The sequence below is a fragment of the Enoplosus armatus genome, chromosome 21 (assembly GCF_043641665.1).
Source record: "Enoplosus armatus isolate fEnoArm2 chromosome 21, fEnoArm2.hap1, whole genome shotgun sequence".
NCBI classification, from domain to species: domain Eukaryota; kingdom Metazoa; phylum Chordata; class Actinopteri; order Centrarchiformes; family Enoplosidae; genus Enoplosus; species Enoplosus armatus.
The window spans coordinates 9,958,793-9,980,429 of record NC_092200.1 but is presented as its reverse complement, the minus strand read 5'-3'; the positions used below and the strand labels follow the sequence as shown (position 1 = coordinate 9,980,429).

General features: G+C 42.3%; 1 protein-coding gene across 3 annotated transcripts in view; it reads right to left on the bottom strand.

Annotated features, from left to right (window-relative positions):
• Nucleotides 1–18,883, bottom strand: part of prex2 (phosphatidylinositol-3,4,5-trisphosphate-dependent Rac exchange factor 2) — an 83,320-nt gene extending 64,437 nt beyond the window's left edge. For all 3 annotated transcript variants that reach the window (XM_070927811.1, XM_070927812.1, XM_070927813.1), the window contains exons 1-4: nucleotides 18,746–18,883; nucleotides 4,009–4,080; nucleotides 2,918–3,040; nucleotides 1,300–1,404 (exon numbers count right to left, since the gene is read on the bottom strand). In XM_070927811.1, coding sequence (XP_070783912.1) covers nucleotides 1,300–1,404; nucleotides 2,918–3,040; nucleotides 4,009–4,080; nucleotides 18,746–18,883 — 438 coding nt within the window. The remainder of the gene's footprint in view (nucleotides 1–1,299; nucleotides 1,405–2,917; nucleotides 3,041–4,008; nucleotides 4,081–18,745) is intronic.
• Between the last annotated feature and the right edge of the window lie 2,754 nt (nucleotides 18,884–21,637).

Here is a 21,637-nt window from a genome sequence, read left to right as displayed (position 1 = left end):
TCTCACCTGAAATTTCCACGAGGTGCTGAATTACAGGGTAAACAATAAACCAGGATTTGTAGCAGCCAGAAGGCCAAAGGTTTAGTGGAGGTTAGCGGATATCCCCACCCTGGTCACTGCAAGGTCGGGGAGGTGACCTGAGGTATATTAGCCCATAGCTAAGTGTAGGTTGGAGGGTAACATGAGACCCACATAGGCCTGATGGAAGGCTAGGTGACAGAAAGGTCAAGGCTATAAAGACCCCATTAAATCAAAGTCAATTAATATCTTTGCCCCCTCTGGCTTCTTAGATTAAAGGCACAAGTGGACAGTAAATCAGACACAAAGCACTTCTCTGACGGTGTGTATAGTATGTGCATGTGTGTGTTTCATCTCTCACTCCATCAATTACAGTCTTAGGAAAAGGTCACATGCTTCACCAAAGAACCGGCCAATCAATACGAGCAAGGCTGTAGTAATACTCTGGGTGTGTAACTCTGCTGTAGATCTCGATTTCAAAGTGCTCTGTTTTTATGGAAGTCCTAAAACATGAAGGGTGACGGTGTGTGTGTGTGTGTATGTGTGTGTGTGTGTGTGTGTGTGTGTCGCTCTGAGGCAAAGGACTAAGGAACGAGAAGGACTAGCATTATAAACTGTCAAAGCCTGAGTAAAGAAGAAAAAAGAGAAAAAAGGGCGAACATTTTGACCTCTGAAAGTGCACACACATGCACTCACAAACACACAAACGCATACAGTATAGCAAGCCAGCAGTGGGGATGTAGTCATCTTTTGTTCTAGCAACATGATGCTCCCCTGTGGACGTGAAAGTCTCTCAGAGTGTCGGGACAGGAAGAGGGAGTCCACCCACACAAGGGGCAGAGTCACATCAGCTGTCAGACACACTGGAACATTAAGTACAGGGTTTTACACTGTCCAGCTGCCATGTGTGGGTGACTGTGTGTTTGTACATCTAAGAGAGTGTGGCAGGGTGTGTTTTCATATGCGAACACTTCTCAAGTCCAGTTTTGATCACTCACGACCCCACTTGGACTTTGAACGGATGTTTAAACAACATAGAGAATATAGGAGACATATGCTAAAAGAATATCCTCTCACAACTACAGATGATGTTATAACTGTTAAAATTCAATGGATTTATGCTAAAATGTTCATATTATTCTTTTGTTTTCTTTGTGTGTTAGCATGGATTGAAAATAGTTACTCTGACTTGGACATGAGTAGTAATATTCTGAGACTTTACTTGGCTGTACTTATGTTACAAATTGAACATTATGTGCCCGTTTAGAGCCCCCCTCTCACCAGTAAACATGTCCGGACGCTCCTGATCTTATTGAGCTCCAGCAGCAGCCTCTGGGCCTTCTCATGATTCCCACAGTATTCATCATAAATCTGGAAACGGCTCTTCTGCAAGAGCCAGAGAAAGACGAGGTGAGAAGGACGCATGAGGAGCGCAAGGTACATATGACAGTCAGAAAGTAAGAGAAAGAGGGCAACAAAGTCAAACAAAAAAGGGAAAAAAGATAAATAAACTAAAGCCAGACAGAACAGTACACAAGACAGAAAATGAGGCAGACATATGAGTTATGGGATCCATAATGGGTATGTATTCTTTGCTACAGTATCCTCTCCGTCATGAAATACATAATACATGTAGTGTGTTGGGGGGTGGGGCTCAAATCATATCCTGTCATCTGCCTTGCAGCCATATGACCGACAACTTTCCACCATAGAAGTTTTCATGACATTCATATTCCATTGTCTTTGAGAGGCAGCAGCGGGACCAGACCACACAGCCTCTAAATCACTCACTACAAAGTCACTATCGAGCAAAAATAGTACACAGTCTTCAGCCATGCTAATCTGCCTCAGACGACAAAGCTGGTGATGTGGAGAGATGTAACTGTCATAACAGCAAGCGGGGGCACTAACAAAAACACAACTTTATGATTAACTGCAGAGTATGCCCTTCTTCTTGAATCATATTTATGAACCCCCAAAAAGCCTGGGGACTGATTTTACTGTAGTCCAAAAGGGAGGAGTGAAGTCTTTAGTCAGGGTAAACCAATTTGCAGGCCTGAATCACAGAGGGATTTTGATTTGAGTGGTCCACTATCCAGCTGGCTTACATATCTATTTGTGTTTCTGTAGTAAAGTTAGGTTGTGTAATTCTTTTCGTGGAAGTTTTAGAGCATCAACAAATCACTACAGAGGCGGAAAAACCTGCAGAATAAGGGAAAGAAAGTACGAAAGGGAAAAAAATTAAATGTGTCCAAGTCTTATCTCTATGGACTCAAATGATCACTCGTGACTGGATTATGGTCCTGAGTCATGGGTTTTCAGTTATGCTGTGAATTATATCCAATTTTCTCAATGAGGTCATCTCATCATAAACCTAACTATACCATCTGTGCTGCTAGATCATCTCTCTTTCACCTGTATCAACAGCAGCCTGATGCTACATCAGAGCACTACTGGCAGAGAAGTCGCCTTAAGCCCAACAGAAGGATGGTGAGATTTATTACACTTGGAAACCTATTATATGCCAGTGTGCCACAAGGCTCTGCATCAAAGAAATGTGACATATGGCAGGGGTAAGCAGTATATCAGAGCCCTATCAAACATATCACACATGTGCACTCTTTCATCATGGGTAATCCAGAGAGATACATTGACAACATGTGGTTTATCTTATCATTTTCAGCAGTACTCATAGGCATGACAGCACTCGAGCTCTGATGGTAAAGTGGGAGAGAAATTCTTTAGGATTATTGAGAACAGAGCTTGCATTGATGCAACTGAAGTATAAGAGCTCGGACAAGATGGTGACACGATGCTTAAAAGGTGGTGAGATGACTTTCAAGTTGCAAGATAGGAAGCATAAAGTAACGGCGATCGTGCAGAAGCATGTGTCGCTTACAAAGTGCAAGAAGCAGCGCCCGATTTCATGGTGAGCATGAGGGTCAGGCTGGAGCAGCTCCTCCACCATGGACAGGAAGTCTTTGTGAACGGCCAGAATCTCCTCGATGTTGGAGAATAAAATCTGAAAGAGAAAAAGGACATAAAGACGGTGGATTGTCAAATAAAACTGAGGGTCTATATTAGTTTTTGGTATATTTGCCAGCTGTCCTCCAATGGCGTTCCTAAGATTGGCCGAATCAATACTTTGGTGTACTGCTTTTTTTGTGGCCAGTGGCACCATTTGCGAGGCCACAGAAAAAAGAATGAGGTTTCTTTGTAATGCATCTTGGCTTGAGACGTCTTTGATTTATTTCAAACATTAGAGATATTTCAACAGAGAAGCTAAAATCTTTAAGATCTGTTGCATGGAACATTTGCCTTCATGTGGTGTTGACTTCTGCCCTCTTTCATGTCATTTTTGTGGCAATATTAAAAGACGAAACAATACGCTGACTCTGGATGGAGAAAGAAGCTAGTGAAATAAAATCAAAGCATGAAAGCCAGAGAAATCTTTTATGGGTGTTGGGAGGCAAGAATAATCTTTAGTGATACTAAGAACAGCAATCTGGTAAACTTCATGATCAGTGATATCATAGCCTGCTGCTGCCCAACCCCATAATGACCCACGTCATCCAACCCCCTCGCCGCACAGCATGTTCCCAAACAAAACATAGCATGGATAGAAATATTCCCAAACACGGGACGTGCAGTAAATATCCACTGAATGTGTATTTACCTTCAAGAATAAGCAAGCTCCCTGAAACAGTCACAGACACACTCCCACTGTGAGAGAGCATCCTTTATTATCCTCCAGCCGGATTTATAAATAGATTATATTTACAGCTGCTTCCTGGATCGCCCACCACTTCTTTCTCTGTTCAGAACTTGGCTATTTCAAGTTGAAACAGCACCCCAAACAACGGACCCACTTTATTTAGTTTCCAGTGTCATTTCGGGCCTTTTCATGGATCTGTAAGAAAATCAGGCCTGTGCGCAGTGTCAGAGTGAAAGTCAATTGCCCTTAATATGTTTCCAAATGTTGACCCTCACCTTAACAGTTTCCTCTGTGATGTTCTTGTCGATTTTGGTGGCTGCATACTGGTCAAGACGATGTAGAAACACCTGAAGCAGAGCAGGAAAGGAAAGCAACAGTTAACACTTATGAACTGGCCCCCAGGATTAAATTACTTGGCGTCTGATCGCTTGTACCTTTAACGAGACAAATAGAAGACTAGATTTGAGGCTTTGTGTGCAGCTGCAACACTTGGCTGCCAGAGCAAATTGGGAACCATCACAATAGACACCTGATACACACGAAACACAATCTTTGCACTGGATGAGAAAAACATAATGATTGCAGCGAATGGCATTTCAAAGGCAATGTTAAGTGGCAGGGGATGGGAGCTAGAGAGGCCAACAGTGTGTGAATTGAGATGGATGGGAAGTGCTCTTACTTTCTTCAGTCCCTGAGGACGCTAGTTCCCAGGCTGCTTCGCTGCACAAGCCCTCGACAACCCATTTAATGCTTCAGGGCACTTTGTGAGAATGGCAAATTAAGGTGTGCTTCGAATGTATTCTTAAAATGTGACTAAGGAGGAATTAGTCATTTTCTGAACTCTGACTAAGGGAGAGCTTTTAAAGAAGAAGACATCCATCAACAGGTACCCAACAAGAATCTTTAAGTTCATGTGTGCGATGCTTGGAATACAGTTTGGGCAGACAGGAATCTATCTTCAGCAGAAAGCTCTGAGGAAAACAAATTGACTGCATCACACCTTGATTTTGATTGATGTCTGTAACGCCCTTCACATCAGGGAGGTTATGATGAAATCCGAAGCAAGGCCTAAAAATCTAAACAGTACATGAGAAATTGCATTCAATAGCTGTTGATTTCAGTTAAATGAAACTTGATGTGAAGCAATAACAACAACGTCCCTGATGTTCATATTGCTGTCAAATTTGAAAGAGTGCAAGTTAAGCAGCCGAAAAAAAAATGTCCTTGGCATAACATCACAAAAACACTTGTGTGATGTGGGTTTTTGTCCTTCTGACATTTGTTTTCATTTCCCATGTCGCACAACTAACTTTAATTATCAAAATGGCACAAAAAGCAGCAAGATAAAAGCAGAGATGAGATCTGTAAATAGAATAAAGCGTGCGCTTGGATTTTATTATGCCAAACCTGTCTGCTGAAACTCTGTGGTAAGATACATGACACTGATAAGATGAATGAACCAAATGAAAGGAAAAGTGAGGCAACAGTGCTACTTTGACCGTCAGTTAAGACTCCAACTGTGTCTATCACAACATCATTTAGAAAACAGAGCAGCAGGGCTGTCAAAACTCAAATCCTGACTTAATCAATTGTCTGTCACTGATCACACCAATGTTCCTCACACAAAACCATTGCAACATGACAGACAACATAATAGGAACAGAGACAGTGCTACAATACAACACATTCTGACAGAGACGCAGCACAAAGCTTCATTTCATGGTACAGCATGACACAAATCAACAAGAGCAGCTTCATAAACACATGACCAACATGATCTAGCTCTGAAAGGCAGTGTGATGCATACAGTCACTGTGAGTGCAGTAAGAAGTTACATCTGTCTTTGCAGTTGACCCTAACCATGGGCATCCCTTTACTGCCCCACTGAGGGCCATGATGCCATCTGTCGCCCGGTGCAGCCACACAGCAGGCAGGCTGACCTGAGCAGGAGAACATAATACAACCACAAAGCATGTAAACAGCCTACTTTAATGAGCAGACAAGCCAAGAACTATTCCTTGACACCAAGATCTAAGTGAGCGGTTGCGACTACAGTAAGCTCAAATGTTTCACTTGATTAATTGTGAACAGATGGAAAGGTGGTTTGGCTAAATCAGTGGGAAAATCTGCATTTCTAGTTAATTACAAAGCCAATGCTCTGTTAAAAAAAAACAACAAACTGACATGAAAAAAAATTACTGAAATCATCTTAATCACATTGTGTTGACGTCAAGAAACACTTCAAAAAGGAACTGTATAAGTGAATGCTTGAATCCGGGCTTGTGGTTGGAAAAAAAAAGGGGCTTAAATAATCAGCCTCTTTGTTGTAGGCCAACTCCACGCTGATTACCATTCTGTAGCTGCCTTGCCTCGCAACTCCGCCACTCACAAGCATTAGCATCTGATTAGCAAGTCTAATATGTACAAACACGGAGCAGACTTCGACAGGCCCTCGCAAAGGCCTGACAGGGCTTACAGTACAGGACCTTAGCTGAGCAAAAGTACTGCTAATTTGCATCAGAAAAACAGCTTCCTGTCGTTGATGTGTGACATCAAACATGGGCTCATTAGAGAGTCTATCCCTTCAGTTTTAATAATGAAGAGTCAATTCAACAGGAAATAATCACTATATCTGCAAAGCTCTAATTATACTGTATATCTACAGCTATGGGGGGGGGGCTCTGCTGCAGATGCTTATCACAAGTAAACAACATAAGAAAAAACACTTGGTATAATGGAGTGCAAGTTCTCTAAATCTGATTGGATGGAGATGATAAATTGTGTTATCGCCCCAAGGGATAAGAGAGTGTTTGTTTTTGATGCAAAATTGAAAACATTTTTCATGCAGTTTTTCAAGATAAGTATACCACACAGAAAACAGATTCGGCCACACAAAAGTCACTATTCACGTTATTTCTAGAACTGTGGACAGTTCATTTGTGAACAAGGAATGTGGCTCTTCCGAAGAGACCACCGAGATTGCCTTGTTGATGCCGTTAAGAGACTGATCCTGGAACAGCTCCACGGACAGTAAATGGGAAGCTGACTGGCTGACTGGATTTATGGACACAGTAACAACACCCAGGGTGACTGTGAATATAAGCTCATTTCCAGGTTTGTACAGTACCTGACAGCGCCGCAGTACATAAATGTACCGCTCATTTGCAACTAAATGTAATGTATGTAAATTTAGCATTGTATGAGTCATCCAAATCCAGTATTGTAATTCAGTGTCAGTGGAGCACGTCCAGGATTTGTCTCTTGATTGCATCAGAGAGCAGAGCATCTGTTTAAAGCTTTGGATGCAAGAGAAAATTGACAGTCCTTCTGTATAAGATGATAATAATTACTAAGTAGAAACAAATTTAATGTAAGGGATGATGATTTACAGCAAACCAAAGGCATGAGGAAATGTAGCCTCAGACTTCAGAGTCCATTTTTAAGAGACACATTTCCACCATCGTCCACCACGGTTGATGTCTTTGTCCTCATACCCAGCAACAACCAATTGAATTCCAGGGGGACACATTTAGTTCCCTAGGACTGGATGTGCTTTCCAGCAGGAATCCACCATGTCTGGGCAGCGGCCACCACTGAATCACAAGCAGACTCTGCAATAGCATTGTAAAGCTCAATGGGAGCTGCTGGTGATCCATGTCACATTTTCTGTGACCAGAGATGGACACACATTTTGAACTGAGTTTTCACTACAAGAATGTGAGTGAATGAATATTCTTGGAGGGTTAAAAAGGTGTTTTCTAAGATACTCGGAAAAATGATGAGGTAAAGCTCAGAGGACAAAAAGGATAAAAGAGTTGGACAATGGCGGTGATGTTCTTACAGTGTTCTTTCCACTGGCCATTCAAGGAAAGTCAGACTCATCTCCAAAATGGCATCCACTCACCCTCACAAACACACCAAGACACACACACGCCACTCATTTGAAGCGTGTGAGTAGCCATAGACACATTTTTTTGGCAAGGGAATTAAGCAGTGGCTGTTCTTTTGCATCAGACATTTTCCTTTCTACTTGTTGGACATACAATACACACATTTTCTATCCTTAATCATGTGTCAACAGCATTCAAAATGAAAAAAAAAACCACTCTCAAAAGTTAGTTTGGGCCCAGGCCCAGGTATAATCACCTGGATTGCCACTCTAATGTGGTTTTAATGTGTAGTCCCCCCTCAGCCAAAGTTTTCATTAATCCACAGAGCAGATGGGTGTGAGGAATAGATTGGTCCAATCACTGCATGTGGCCGCACCTGCCATTAATCAACACAGGCTCACATGCTGTGGGCAACAAAAGGTGTGGTAGTGGAAATCATAGCTCTAATTCAGGAAAAAAAAAATGTGATAACAACCTGATCTTCGCTGTCAAACTGAAATCAGGTTCAGTTAGCAGACCTGCAGGCCACATGATAGACCTTCCCATCACAGACTCACTATGAGTTGCTTGGAAAAAGTGCCTCAATCTAACATGAGTGACAGCTCGCTCAATAACTGCAGTTTGCTGAAATGTCCTTTTTGCTACGGAGCAATGCAGTTGAAATTACACCCAGCATCCTCTGGACTTTGGTGTCACATGGGAAAGGAAAGGCAGAAGGGTAACAGACTGGCTGGAGGGCTGTTTCCATGCCAACAGAGTGAGTGCTGGGCCAACCTAGTTCAGGATACTTTGTGAATGGACATCCACCAGATTGGAAAGATACAATTGGCGGAAGGCTGGCCACACCCCCTGTATATGTTGATCTCTGTGTCAATGAAACAAATGAATCACACCAGAGGAGTTTGGCAAAAACAGAGGCAACTTGCTTCCTCAAACATTCTTGCGCTTTAAAATAACACGTGTGTACAGCAGATTTGCCCAGGCAAAGAGCGGACAACTAAATGAAGAAAGTGCAAAGGGAAGAAAAAGCATGTCGTTCATCATGTTACACACCCGGCAGAGTGAGCTGTGATGGGAATACAAATCCCAACCGGAGACGAAAAGAGCACTAAATAGATCCAAAAGAGCAAAATGAAGCAGCAAATTGCTTTGATAAAAAAACAGAAAGCTATCTAGCAGCTCCCATGCAACAGAAATTAGTTTGAATCAAGTACAAAGCTAGCCTCGAACATCTGCTAATGCATTCAAGTTAAAACTACTGGAGGAGTGGGCAGGAACACGGGGCCTGTTTGATGTATTACATGCAAAACAACCTTTTTAGGTCCCTGTGGATCGATTGGTTCAACTGTAGAGGACCATGCTCTCTCAGAAATTAAAAGTACTGAAGTAGCTATATTAAAAGAAGCAAAAAAAAAGAAATGCAATAGTACATCTGTCAGCACAATTTTAAGACGTCTAATGCTGCCAAAGTTCAATTGCTTTTGCTGTGATGTGGGATATATTGCTAACAATTGAAAATGGTCCAAACTGAGTTCATTGGCACTGGTCACCAGTATAAATTGGAAGAATGAATAGGCCTTTCTCAGAGTCTATTGGACATACTACCTCTTTTGTCCACTGATGATTCACTGATTTGCTTTGTTGTCATAATTGGAGAGCTGGCAAACAAACTCACACATAAACATCCTGTGTTTACAAGAGTTTTCCACTTTGTATTGTATCTAGAGGTGTAAAAAAAAAAGATTAAAATGCATAGGGATATTACTGCACGCATGTACAGGTATTTCAATGTTTTCTAATCCACCATCTGTAGAGGAATCCTCTCTTGTTAACAAATAAAAAAGAGAAAAACCATTCAAAGCCAAAGATGGAGACACAAACAACAGCTTCCACACGAAAAAGCCCACTGTAGTGAATCACTAGACTGTGAAGGTATGCTCATTAACGTAATAGTCTTTTTGAGTGTGTGTGTGTGTGTGTGTGTGTTTCTTTGTCATATATCTGTCCCCCAGGACAGCAGACTAAAAAGTAAAGCACTGTGATAACAGTTAAAGGACAGCAGGTAACAGGTGCGCTAGCAGCTTGGCACCCTCAGGCAAGCTCTCGAAACACCTGAGTCTCTGGATTTGCTGTGTGTGTGTGTGTGTGTGTGTGCTGGTGAGAGAGCAGCAGAGACAGACACAGATGAGGCAGACAGAAAAACACAGATAGAGAGGAAGTACAGAGGGCGAGGAAGAGAGGGGAAAAAAAAGGGAGCCTTGTTTGGCCTTCTTCTTAACACGACAACCCTGCAGGGAGGATACGGTGCCTTTACCATACTTCCTGTACAGGGAACTGATTTTTAACCGGAATTCAACATTACAGAGTTAAATCTGCTGCACAGAGGCCACAGAGAACACACACAACTATACTAACACATACACACCAAAATCCTGGCAAGCAAAAGCTGAACTTCCCCCAAAAAGGCCTGACCAGAGACAGAGTCAGTGTCTGATGCTGAGGGCACACAGGGGAACATCCGAAAAGAGAGAAAAGGCTCTTTGTAGTGATTCTCTCCCACAAGCCAGGCCCCTCCTGTCTTCAACAGGTCCTGATGACACCTCCAGAAGTCATCCTGGACTTCCCATCTCATTAGGCCTCTGGCTAGTTTTCCCAAACTGGCCCGTTTCTCTGCTCTGGGAATGCATTGTATACAGGAAGCAGACACTATAAATACAGGGGGAATGTTAACATGTCTATCTTGGGAGTGGCCATTAAGGCTCATCTGCACAGCGCAATGCAGCGTCTCTGCTTTTAATTAACAACAGAGAACATAGTGTGTATTCATTTTACAGGTTCCCCTAGTGAACAAAAGCTCATTTGTCTTTGGAAGACTTGCACGCTTTCTTCTGTATGAGCACCAGATGACTTCCAAAAATAAACAAAATACTGTAGATGAAGAAGCCTCTTTCAAAACAATTCGACATAGTTATTGGAATATCGTGAGAAAGTTTATTGTTTTACGAAATGCCTGTTTTGTGAAAACTGCAAAAATCAAGCAATGTGCTTTAAGGCATCTCCAAGAACTCACTATTGCCTGTGAAGGGTAAAGAAAAACTCTTCTCTTTGATGTTATTCTTGTCCTTCCAGTGACCCTGGCACCCAAGGCTACACATAAACAGCTGGAATGAAGCAATTCATCTAATGAATATGTCTGTGCCCAATGTCTGCTCCTGTGAGCTACTTGCACGGTTGACAGCTGGGAGTGAAATGAGCGCACGAGCATGAGATGATGCTCGTGGTCATGTCCGTTAAACTGAATGCCTGACAGGCTGCAGGGATGTTCAATTTCCCCCATCACGGCGCTATAAATGGCAGCCATCTTCAGTACATTAGGAAGATCTTTTGACTTGTGAAATTGGATATTAAGCAGTGAGACCAGTAGATGAGAGTTAGTCTTAGGAGACCAAACCTGCCATGCTTCCCCAATCTCCATGTGCAGCCAAGCAAACCATTTCCCACTGATAGCTGGCAATACCCATCAGAGCCACACACCAGCACCCTGTATTGATCTGCAAGATGACTAAGCAGAATCAGCAGTCTCCCAATCTGTGGCGCACTCCCAAGCATGACTGTCACACACCCAGACTGTTCATTTGATTACCGTTTCAGGCTTCCAAATCGTCTGCTGCAGCCCCCCTCCCTGCCATCCGTCTCAGCAGGACTAGCAAGAAAAAAAGGAAACCTGCAGAGTCAGCCTCTCTCACACATAGAACCAGACACTGTCAATGGAGAACTGAACAACTCCCTTGCCAGGTTCTCCCCCACTCTCACTCTCCCCAAGTTCAACTGTTGAGAGCATGCCCTACCGTGCAAATACCCCCCTCCTGCCAGGGTTCTGCTCATCATGCCTTCTTTCTGTCTATGAATGGACAGAGCAGGAGGCACCCCGCCAACATGGCTGCAACAGAGCACCATAGACCTCGGCTTGATTCAGTCCACTCATTATTTCAAATGAAAACTAATTACTATACATTAACTCCTTTTATTGTAATTGTTTAGTTTTATTGTTTAGCTTCCATGTACTATTTTATAGTCAGTAATTTCCTTTTGGCTTATAAGAGTCATCAGTAACGAGACAGCTGTGCACTAAAAGCTATCTGACATTTTGTGAAGAAAAGAGTAACATGGATTTATGTTGTTTAAGGACTTTATTTTGTTATTTTCATTTGTTGCCCAATTAAAGCCAACACGGTCTTCCTTTAGCTATTGAGAAATCTTGATAGTTTGCTAGATCGGACATGTGTGATGTGAAAGTGATCACTCATAGTGATGAAACCACAAAGAATTAGTAAATGGGTAACTTTTAGCAAGGTGGTTGTATGTCAATGCTGAGCTTACAGCTTATTCTGCTGCCCAAAAAGGGACCAAAAATAAAAGAATGCAGGTTTAATTTCTATCAGGGTCTGATGTAGAAAGGCCAGTTTAAGATTTAAAAGTAGAAAGTAGAGGCTCATTCATTATCTATCCCTCAAACAAGGTCCGGTCATTAGTATTAAAGAGTATAGTTTCAGAGACTGAAAATAAAACAGAAAGAGAAAGAAGAAAAAAAAGACAGACAGAAATGAAAAGGATGTCTGCGGACAAGGCATGCTTAGAGACAGAGAGACACTTGTCTAAGTCCCAGAGCTTCTATAGCAAATCCCATTCAAGTGCTTAATTAAATAATTTGGAGTGAAGTGGAATTTCCCATCATGTCTGACTGGGCAGCTCTGCATGTTTGTGGATTCTGAGCCCAGAAATGCAGGACGGACAAAGACGTGAATGACATGGAAAGTGTGAGTTTAAACCACAGAGAGAGGACATGCAAACTTGTCTAAACCTATTCTGGGGACATTTCATCAAAAATGTTTAAGTCAGATATTTAAATGTTGAGACATCCGCACTTCAGCATTTTGTGGGACACATTTTTCCAGTGTTGCAGAATTATATCAATGCTGATCTGAGCAAGTGTGTGTGCATGTCTGTCTGTGTTCCCTGAGGCAGAGCATGCCAGCTAAAACACAGGCCCCCCTTGTGATGATGACCCCTTCACACTCCATGAACGTCCTGACAAGCATCTACCGTGGTCCCGCCACTCTTCTACTTGTCGCACGTAAGCACCATGTGACCAGGCAGCTGGCACTGATGAAATCAAAGGCTGCCTTCTCCTCCGGGCACCACCTCAGCCTCCTGAGCTGAATCCACTCGAAGGACTCAACGCAGGGGTCCTTGCAGCCCTACTGCCTATGCAATGAAGCTCCATGTTGCCAAGTGGGCATCTGTGGCGAAACTCCCCTTTCCCTGGCCCAGTGGAGACAGTGGAGACAGTGGGGAAAGTGTGTGTGTGTGTGTGTGTGTGTGTGTGTGTGTGTGTGTGTGTGTTGAGGCAGGAAGCATGTAGCACAATGTAAAGACGGGGAGGGCCAGGAAGGAAGGAAATCCTGCTCGAAAAATGCCCTCTGAGACAAAAGAAAAAGAACTCTCTACAGTGCAAGAACCTGCTTGAGGGACTTAACGTATTTTACACTGACAGAAAGAAGGCGTAAAAAAACTGTAACCAAGCAGACATAAATAAAGTCATAGGCTAGACTAGATAATAGTTAAGATAAAGATAATAGCAAAAGTACAGTTTGCTTTTCTCTACCATACTCAACTTCTAGTTGCAGCAGAGGTTTGGAGGAAAGGAACACACAGATCAACAACCTTAGAAACAATCAAAACAATCAAATTACATTAACTTTCACTATCATGCCGAAAACACTGAACATTACAATATTCAATATTCATAGTAATTTTACAACTTTGCATAATGTAGGCATGCGTGTCACTGAATATTTCCCAATGCTAATCACATTTGCTACATCTAGGAAATTGTAAATCCTTTTTTTTATTTGAAAGGATGAATGGATAAAATATTGAAAAGCATGCAAAACACAGCAACTCCCATACCAGAATTGTTTAATGAGAAGATGAAGGATTATCCCACTCAGTGTATTTATTGATATCGGACTCAAGGTTGATGCAAAATGCTCTGCAGGAGAGGGCTCCGTTATCGCAGAGCTAATCCTCCTTATCATTCATCTTCAGGCTGATTAAAAGATAGATTTAGCTTTAAGATAGGGTGCTAAACAGGTTTACGCACACATATGTCACACAATGCATCTACTGATACTCCACGCACAAAATAAACATACAGTAAATGCATTTACTCTTATAATCAGGCAGGCCACTTGTGTAGTGGCAGTGGTGTGAAATTGAAATGCAAGTGAGCCACATCATCAGTTCAGGGGGCCTCACACTGGAGACAAACACAAGAGTGAAACGGTCTGTATTCTCAGAGAGGAGAGACTGACCAAAGCCAATTAAAAAAAAGTCAAGGAGAAAAACACATCACCTCCCTCACAAACACACATAAACAAAGAACAGACAGAGATGCATCTATGGAATAAAGCTAAATTAAAGCAGAAATACACTCAGCCTCTATAAGATTCTGGTCAGTGATGGGGAAACACTCAGCTCTAGCCTCGTAGGGATCATAATAAACCTTCACATAGAAAGAAAAAGTGGAAAAATATGCCTGTCAACACAGCATCCAAAATAATGGATGGACCACATGCAGCTACAGCTCCCTCTGAGACACAGTGGTGTAAAACAAAAAAGGAAGAGCACCAGAAAGAGAGATTTGAGGTATATGAAAGAGGGCATAAGAGGCAGCTGAGGAACGTGTAACAGTGTGATGGGGCGATAGTAATTAAGGAATAAAGAAGAGAGAAATCAGGGCAGCCTGTGCGAAAACACTGTTCTTCGTGGAATCTCTTACCACCAAACGCAGCCCATTGTGGAGACAAACTACTAAAAGCAACAGTAAATGGCTCTAAGCACTCGCCCTCAGCCTCAAAACCACCAAATCCCAACTCACTAGCATCATGTGAGCACACATGTTGAATATGGACTGTCTTACCTGATCGGTCGCTTAAAATAAGCTATTTAATAGCTTAAGAATCTGTACTAGGGGCTATACCACGTGGTTTCTGTTTCATTCCACTAACATAAACAACTTTTGCCCTCTTTGACCCAGCATCTCCTCGGACTCCGCCTCCAACAGATCCAGGCAGCAGCTCTCAACATTTCTGACTTCTGACCCCTAAAATTTAGCTTTTTACTGAGTAAAATACTACACAGTAAGTATTTATAGTTCAATTTATCTCACTTAATTTAGTATTAATTCAAAAGGAAAAGTACAATAGCTTATTTTTGCTTTGAATTCCAACATAGATACTACATGCCTCCAAATATAACCTGATACTGGACACACACACACACACACACACACACACACACAGAAAGCTTGTGTTTTCTCTGTTTACACATTTTTGTTTGTGTGTTTTCATCAAATCAGGACTCATCAGCATCTTCTGTTGCTGTTTCCATCAGAACACAGGAGGGAGCTGGATGTTGGCATGAAGTCTACAGATTAACAGACAGGAAAGGGATAGGAACAAGAGGTCGCGACCTTTGGGGTCATCAGCTGTCTGTCTGCAGCATATGAACCTTCTCGTCATGCCCCCCTGACTCGACCTCCTTTAGGACTGCCCACTGGTCATATGTTACAAGCCAAAAAAGAAGACTTCTTTCTTGTAACATCCCAGCCAAGATGTAAGCAAATCCAAACCCTGCGAGAGAGAGCTGTGGAAAACTCCATATACGAATACACACACACACACACTCACACACACACACACACACACACACACACACACACACACTCACACAACTGAACACCTGGGTTTCTAAGAGTTGGTAAATGATCCCTCGGCTGTTTTCTCCATTACGCTTGATTCCCCAACTTCCTGCAGCCATTTTCACTGAAAAGAGGCTACTGACTTAAAGTGACCACTGACATGTTTGTTGACCGATAACCTTTCAGCATAAAACCCAGGAAATAAAACAAGGGTAATCATATGCAGCTGTATGTAAAAGATGTGAAAATATATATGCAATAGTTCTTGAATTTCCTCCCTTGATGATCAGTATTTTTCATTTCAATTTCTGCAAGGGATTAAAAATGTTTTAAACATTACACTCTGTGGTTGCTTCGTAGTTCAACAGACTTTTGTTTGGGGAGAGGAAGGCAGCAGCTGAGGGACCACTTAATGCACTGCAAAGCTCTTTGGAATATATTAAGTGAACTTGTGGCTCAGATCTCCCTCCAGAATCAGGACATGAAAGGTCTCCTCCATTGTCCCTTCTTGCATTCTCTCACCAAGGTGCTTATCAAGCAAGCAATGTCTCTCTATCAACAGCGAACAATGGCAAAGACGAGGTAAAGTATTTATTTTGACGCTAAAACAACTGCAGAACGGCAAACAGCTCAATAAAGTGACTGTTTACATTATGTCTTGATTTGTTCCCCTCATTGAGGCACTTCTAAGAATGACTGTCATTTTATTGGCTCGTAGCTGTCCAAGATAAACACCACTGTCCACTGCCGCCCACTATCTTCAGCTATAATTGTTCATTATATAAGATAGCCTGAGATATTTCAGACAGCTTCCCAGGAAGCCTTCCTCTCACTGCCAGACTACTGTGGAAGTTTAGTACATTCAGTGTAAAAGGTGGCGCATGAATTCAAAGAAAGTCAAATTTAGACTTTCCAGTACCGACACCGACACCTTCAAGATGCAATCTGCATTTTTTTTTCCCACGAGAGCTAAGGTACGGCCACACAATAGGCTCAGACTGTCCTGGGACAAACTGCACTAATCATCCTTGTTCACCGTGTTGTTTTCCACTACCTTAAGGGTAAAGTATGTGTGAGGTGCATTGTGTTTGGGTCCCACGGATCAGCAGCAACAATCTCTGCTCTGCTGTTCGACTTCGGCTACTGACCGGAGCCTCATTGTTCCCCAGCATTTCCTAACCTCGGAGGAATTCCTCCTCCAGGAAATATGGTTTACAAGAGGAGGCACCAAGCCCAGCCACTTGCGGAGACCAACCCCCCCTACCCTTCGCCCTCCTGGCAATATCTACTGTGTGATCTGCTCTACCCTTTTCCCTTTCACCCCTCTAGCAATATCTCGCTCAGCCCTCTCCCTGCTGGTACTCGGAGTCCCATGGATTATCCCATCAGGGAGTCGCACAGAGGGGGGCCGGGTTGTTCTCCATTCTGACCTCCAGACACAGAAACTTGTGTGGTTTGTTACTGGTTCTATCGTAGCAGTAGAGGAAGCGGGGGAGGCAGGCATGTTTGTATGTGATCAGATGAAAGTCTTCAGTATGACCCCTCTCCACAGTAGGCCTGTCTTTGATCATCCTGAGTATCTTCCCTGATGATAAGACAGCTGATAATAGCGACTCTTTGTCTTTTTCCTCTCACTTTCTGGCTTCTTTATCAACTTCATCTTCCAGCTCCGTCAGCTGTAGCACGCAGCTAAACCAACAATAGCTATCTTTCACTGTCAGATCCTCAATCTGATGCATCCATCCCGACAATCCCAGGCCAGACAACAGAGTTGCCTTGTAAGAATCAGTCACTTCTGAAATGAATCCCAGTTCCAGCACTACAGGGGAGATGAAGGAGGGGTGGCTGCATTCCCAAAAGCCCCCACCACCAGGACAGAGGACACATTCCCTCATGTAATCACCTCCTCCCTTTCTCCAGTGATGCCACTTCTAAGAAAGGCCAGATAGATCTCCATCGCCTCCCTGGTCCCTCTTTCCTCCATTGGAAACATCTGGGCAGTGGGAAGGGGGTCAGGGTGTACACATTCATACATGTGGTCTGGGAAATAGCGCTCTTAATGACACACAACACAGTGCCCCTTCGACCTAACTTCCCTGCAAAGTTCCCCATCGACCTGAGAAGCTGAAACTGCTGAGAAAATTAGCTGCAAGGTTTTCACTTTTAACAGCTGCAGCTTCCTTCGTCAAATTAAAATACTTAATTACCGACTGTACACAGTGACAACTTTTCACAACTTTCCAGTTTAAACAGGGGACATTTCAAGTCTCAAGTTCCCTTGCCTCCTGTCTTTGACGTTAGGTGTCATTTTATGTAATGTCATTAAGCTGACAGCACATCATTCATGTGCTGCAGCAAGTGTCACGCTCAGTGTGCGGCCGGAGATGTGTTGCCAGCTGCGCCAGTGGTTTTCATTTTCAGAGTCCACCTGTGCCGCCCGTGGCAGAACTCCCCACTTCTGGATTTGATCAAAAGTTGGAAAAGGAAGCGGCAAGAATGCACTCTCTGCTGTATTTTCTGTGCTGTGTGGGAAGCGGGGTAATCATATGGGTGGAATAGTACTGCTGTGCAGCACGAGAGTGTGACAAAGACACGGTGAGCTGAAATACAGACGTCAATATAGAAGTGTCCCAGATGAATTTCAGTTATTTGTCTCTTTCAGATTCACATGAAATGATTGCAAATGTGGGTTCAACAACATGGACTGATACACTGTAACTTCAAGGTGTACAGACCATATAAACGCTGCCCAAATACTATCAAATATATGAGGATATGGTCATTTCTTGAGTTTTTGTCTGAAAACATTATATTTTGGATGCAATTTATGGTTTTATCTACATTTTTTTTATTTCACATGATCCACCTCCCCAAATGACTTGAAATACTTTGATCAGTTATTGCCAGACAAACCACCATGAGCCTCTAACAGCCCATGAGCAGACTGAGAAGAGGATTAAACATCCCACTGGCTGTGCAAGGACTAAAGCTGTGCCATGCCTCTTTGTGCCTGCTTTCCCAATTTCACACTTGCAATCTGAAAAGTTAATATCTCCATCAGAGGGATGGACTCACAGACTATTACAGGTGACACTCTAACAAGTTGAGTCTTAAGTCAGACATCCTGCTCACATGATTGAAACTAACAGTGGCATGAAGAGGAGTCTGCACAGGTTATTAACATGTAACACTTAGAGGCACGAGTTCTTCTCTGCAGCCTGATGCATCATGCATACTAAACAGGCTGGCTGTTTTTGTTTGTTTGCTTCGCTGTTTCATTTACTTGAGTAAAATGTGCACTTTTGTGCCGTCTCTGTTAAAGTGATTAAAGTAGTTAAAAAAGTGATTCTCACAACTCACCGAGAGAAACTCTAGTGTCCCAACATAATCCCGTTCAGTCTTTAAAAGTTCGTTTAGGACGCACACCCGGAGCCGGAGCTGTTTGTCCAAGTCCTTCCCGCTTTCAGCTCTGTGTTCGCTTCTGCTCTCCTCAGTCATTGTGAGTAAATAAATGCAAACCTTACTTCCTTCGGCAGTGCAAAGTTTCACATCACAAAACAGGTTTCACATGCGAGAGCGTAAAGTTTTCAGCATGGTCCAAAAGTGCAGGGGCAACCGGTGTCTGCACTGCAAGTCCACGAAAAGTAGAACATAAACAATGCCAGTGAGTGCTGAATGGAAACGCGTGAAAAGCGAGCTAAATTGAAAAATGGGATAAAAAACAAAAGGTGGGAATTACACAACAGCGCGAGGCAGCTTCCCACAGAGCCCCACTGAAGAGTGGACAACAACTGGACACCAGTCTGAAAGTTGAGTCCATGTGAGTCCTAAAATCTTCATCCTAATCCAGCCTCCTTTACTGCAGAGGAGGACCAGTGTCAAGGTAGCTACAATGTACGCAAAGATTTCCGGTTGCTGTTTTCAAAATAAAACTGCAGCAACAGGTTCTGCGGAAAAAAACACCACCAAATTGTTTTCATGATCATACAGGCGATCTAAAATCGATTTAAGTTTCTGGTGAAAACTGTTGAAAACGACATGCTGGAAATTAAATGTACACTGGCTGAATTGATGCCTTACAATACTTATTTTTGACACCCTTTTAATTTGAAGAAGAATTACTGTACTTTTGATTATTGTCCACATCTCCGTTTAACTTGACATTCCTGAATCCTGGACTGCAAAATGTTCACATACTTCATGTCCTATAAAAAACACATGGACTACAGACACATTAGATCATAATCCTGAGATAGCAGGCTATAAATGACCTGTTTATTTCTGTAAAGATAAGATGAAGATCAGATAAAAAAAACAAAGACAGCAGAGCAGCACCGCCTACAGTTTGACTCAATGAGAGAAGTAATGAGCAAATGAATCCTCACTTGTCTGAGAAACCTTGTCAAGGACCCTCAGTGCTGCCAAGATCAAGCCGAAACCAGAGTGAGTGTCACTGCAAAAGTTAACCAAGCAAGAGAATTATGTTGGATCATTTTAATTACTTTAATTGCTTTCTTTCTCCTTGTAATAAAGCACAGTAGTTGGTTAATGAAGTCATAAAATTCAGTGATAAACTCTCGGCTTACATCATTAAGTTGCAAGCAGCTTATCATCAATATCTTTGAACCTAATTACATACTTTACAAAATCAGTTCTTTAGATTGGTGAGAATTCAAAAGCAGCGCAAACTTCTACAGGTTACATCTTCACCTGCCATCACCTCAAAAAGAAGGCAGGTGTTTAAGGACACCCCTGTAAGCCCAATCTACAGTACAGGTATGTAAATGCGAGTATGTGTTTGTATGTAAATTCTTATGAATATATGCATAAAAACACACATACAATAAGTGAATTTAAAGGAGAGGGTGAGTCACAGATGGATCTGCATTGCATGAGACATAAAACCCTCCTCTCATAGACGTTGACCACCTCTCTTAACAGACTGCCACTTCACTGTAGTTTCCTCACTGGTTGCACACAGACTCAAAAACACTTTTATTACACAGATAGATGGAGGAACAAGACTTGTGAACAGTGAGGGTCTGGGACCAGAGCTTCAAAGTGAGGATTTTCTCCCTTAATGTGATTCATAAGAGACAGTTGAAACACATTCAGCCCTTTTTTTCCACAGTACTATAGTAACAAAGTTATATTGCTTCATAAACACTAAAACACCCTCTAAATATGTTGTTTCTATTTGACGGGCAAAATCAATTATTTTGCTAATTAAGTGTAATTGACACAGTCTGACCTTTTTTTAACACACAAACTGAAAAATACAAACTAAACTACAGTAAATGACCTCAGAAAAGTTCTTGCAGCAATTCTCTCATTACAAATGCGTCCTGTCTGCAGCAAAGTGCCTCTGCCTGTTTTTTTTTTTTTTTTTAGGTTTAATTTAAGATCTTTCTCTTAATTAAACAAGCAGATGCTCTTGTGCCACAGTTCATCTTAACAAGCTGGTAATGAATGCATCCTGTTCATCTGCAATCCTTGTAGACAACATCCACTTCTCATATGCTGTTAATGTTTCCGTGGCACAATTTCTGATGTGATAAATGCGTGTGTGTGTGTGTGCGTTTGTTCCATGACATTTCTTTTTAAATGTATGTCAGCATATTCTGGAGTCTATTGGAGCACATTCACCCAAAGAGAAAATGAATTGATGATGACTACTGGCCCAATGTATCAGCACCAGAGGGAGTCTTTATTTTATGGAGCTGTTTTATGTCTCAATTACAGGTTAGTGTCAGTTTTGTGAGGTGAGATGAGTGTGTTTAATTTTCACTCTTAGGAGGTGAAAGCTATGTTCATCCTTCCGTCTTGAGAAGCTGGTTAAGTGTTTATTTATTGAATTAGACACAGTCAGAGTCATTTTGTGCCTGGCTAAATGGCAGCACAATCAACACTAAAACCAGCTTTAATTTCACCAGCTTGAAAAAGTCTTTTGAGGGGATTTTAGGGGAGCCATTTTCAGCCCACAATAATGATTTAAGGATTAACACCCCCAACGAGCCGGGATTCAGTTAACTCCATTCTGCAGCAAATTCATACATTTTGTTCCATGACATTTCTTTTTAAATGTATGTCAGCATATTCTGGAGTCTATTGGAGCACATTCACCCAAAGAGAAAATGAATTGATGATGACTACTGGCCCAATGTATCAGCACCACAGGGAGTCTTTATTTTATGGAGCTATTTTATGTCTCAATTACAGGTTAGTGTCAGTTTTGTGAGGTGAGATGAGGAC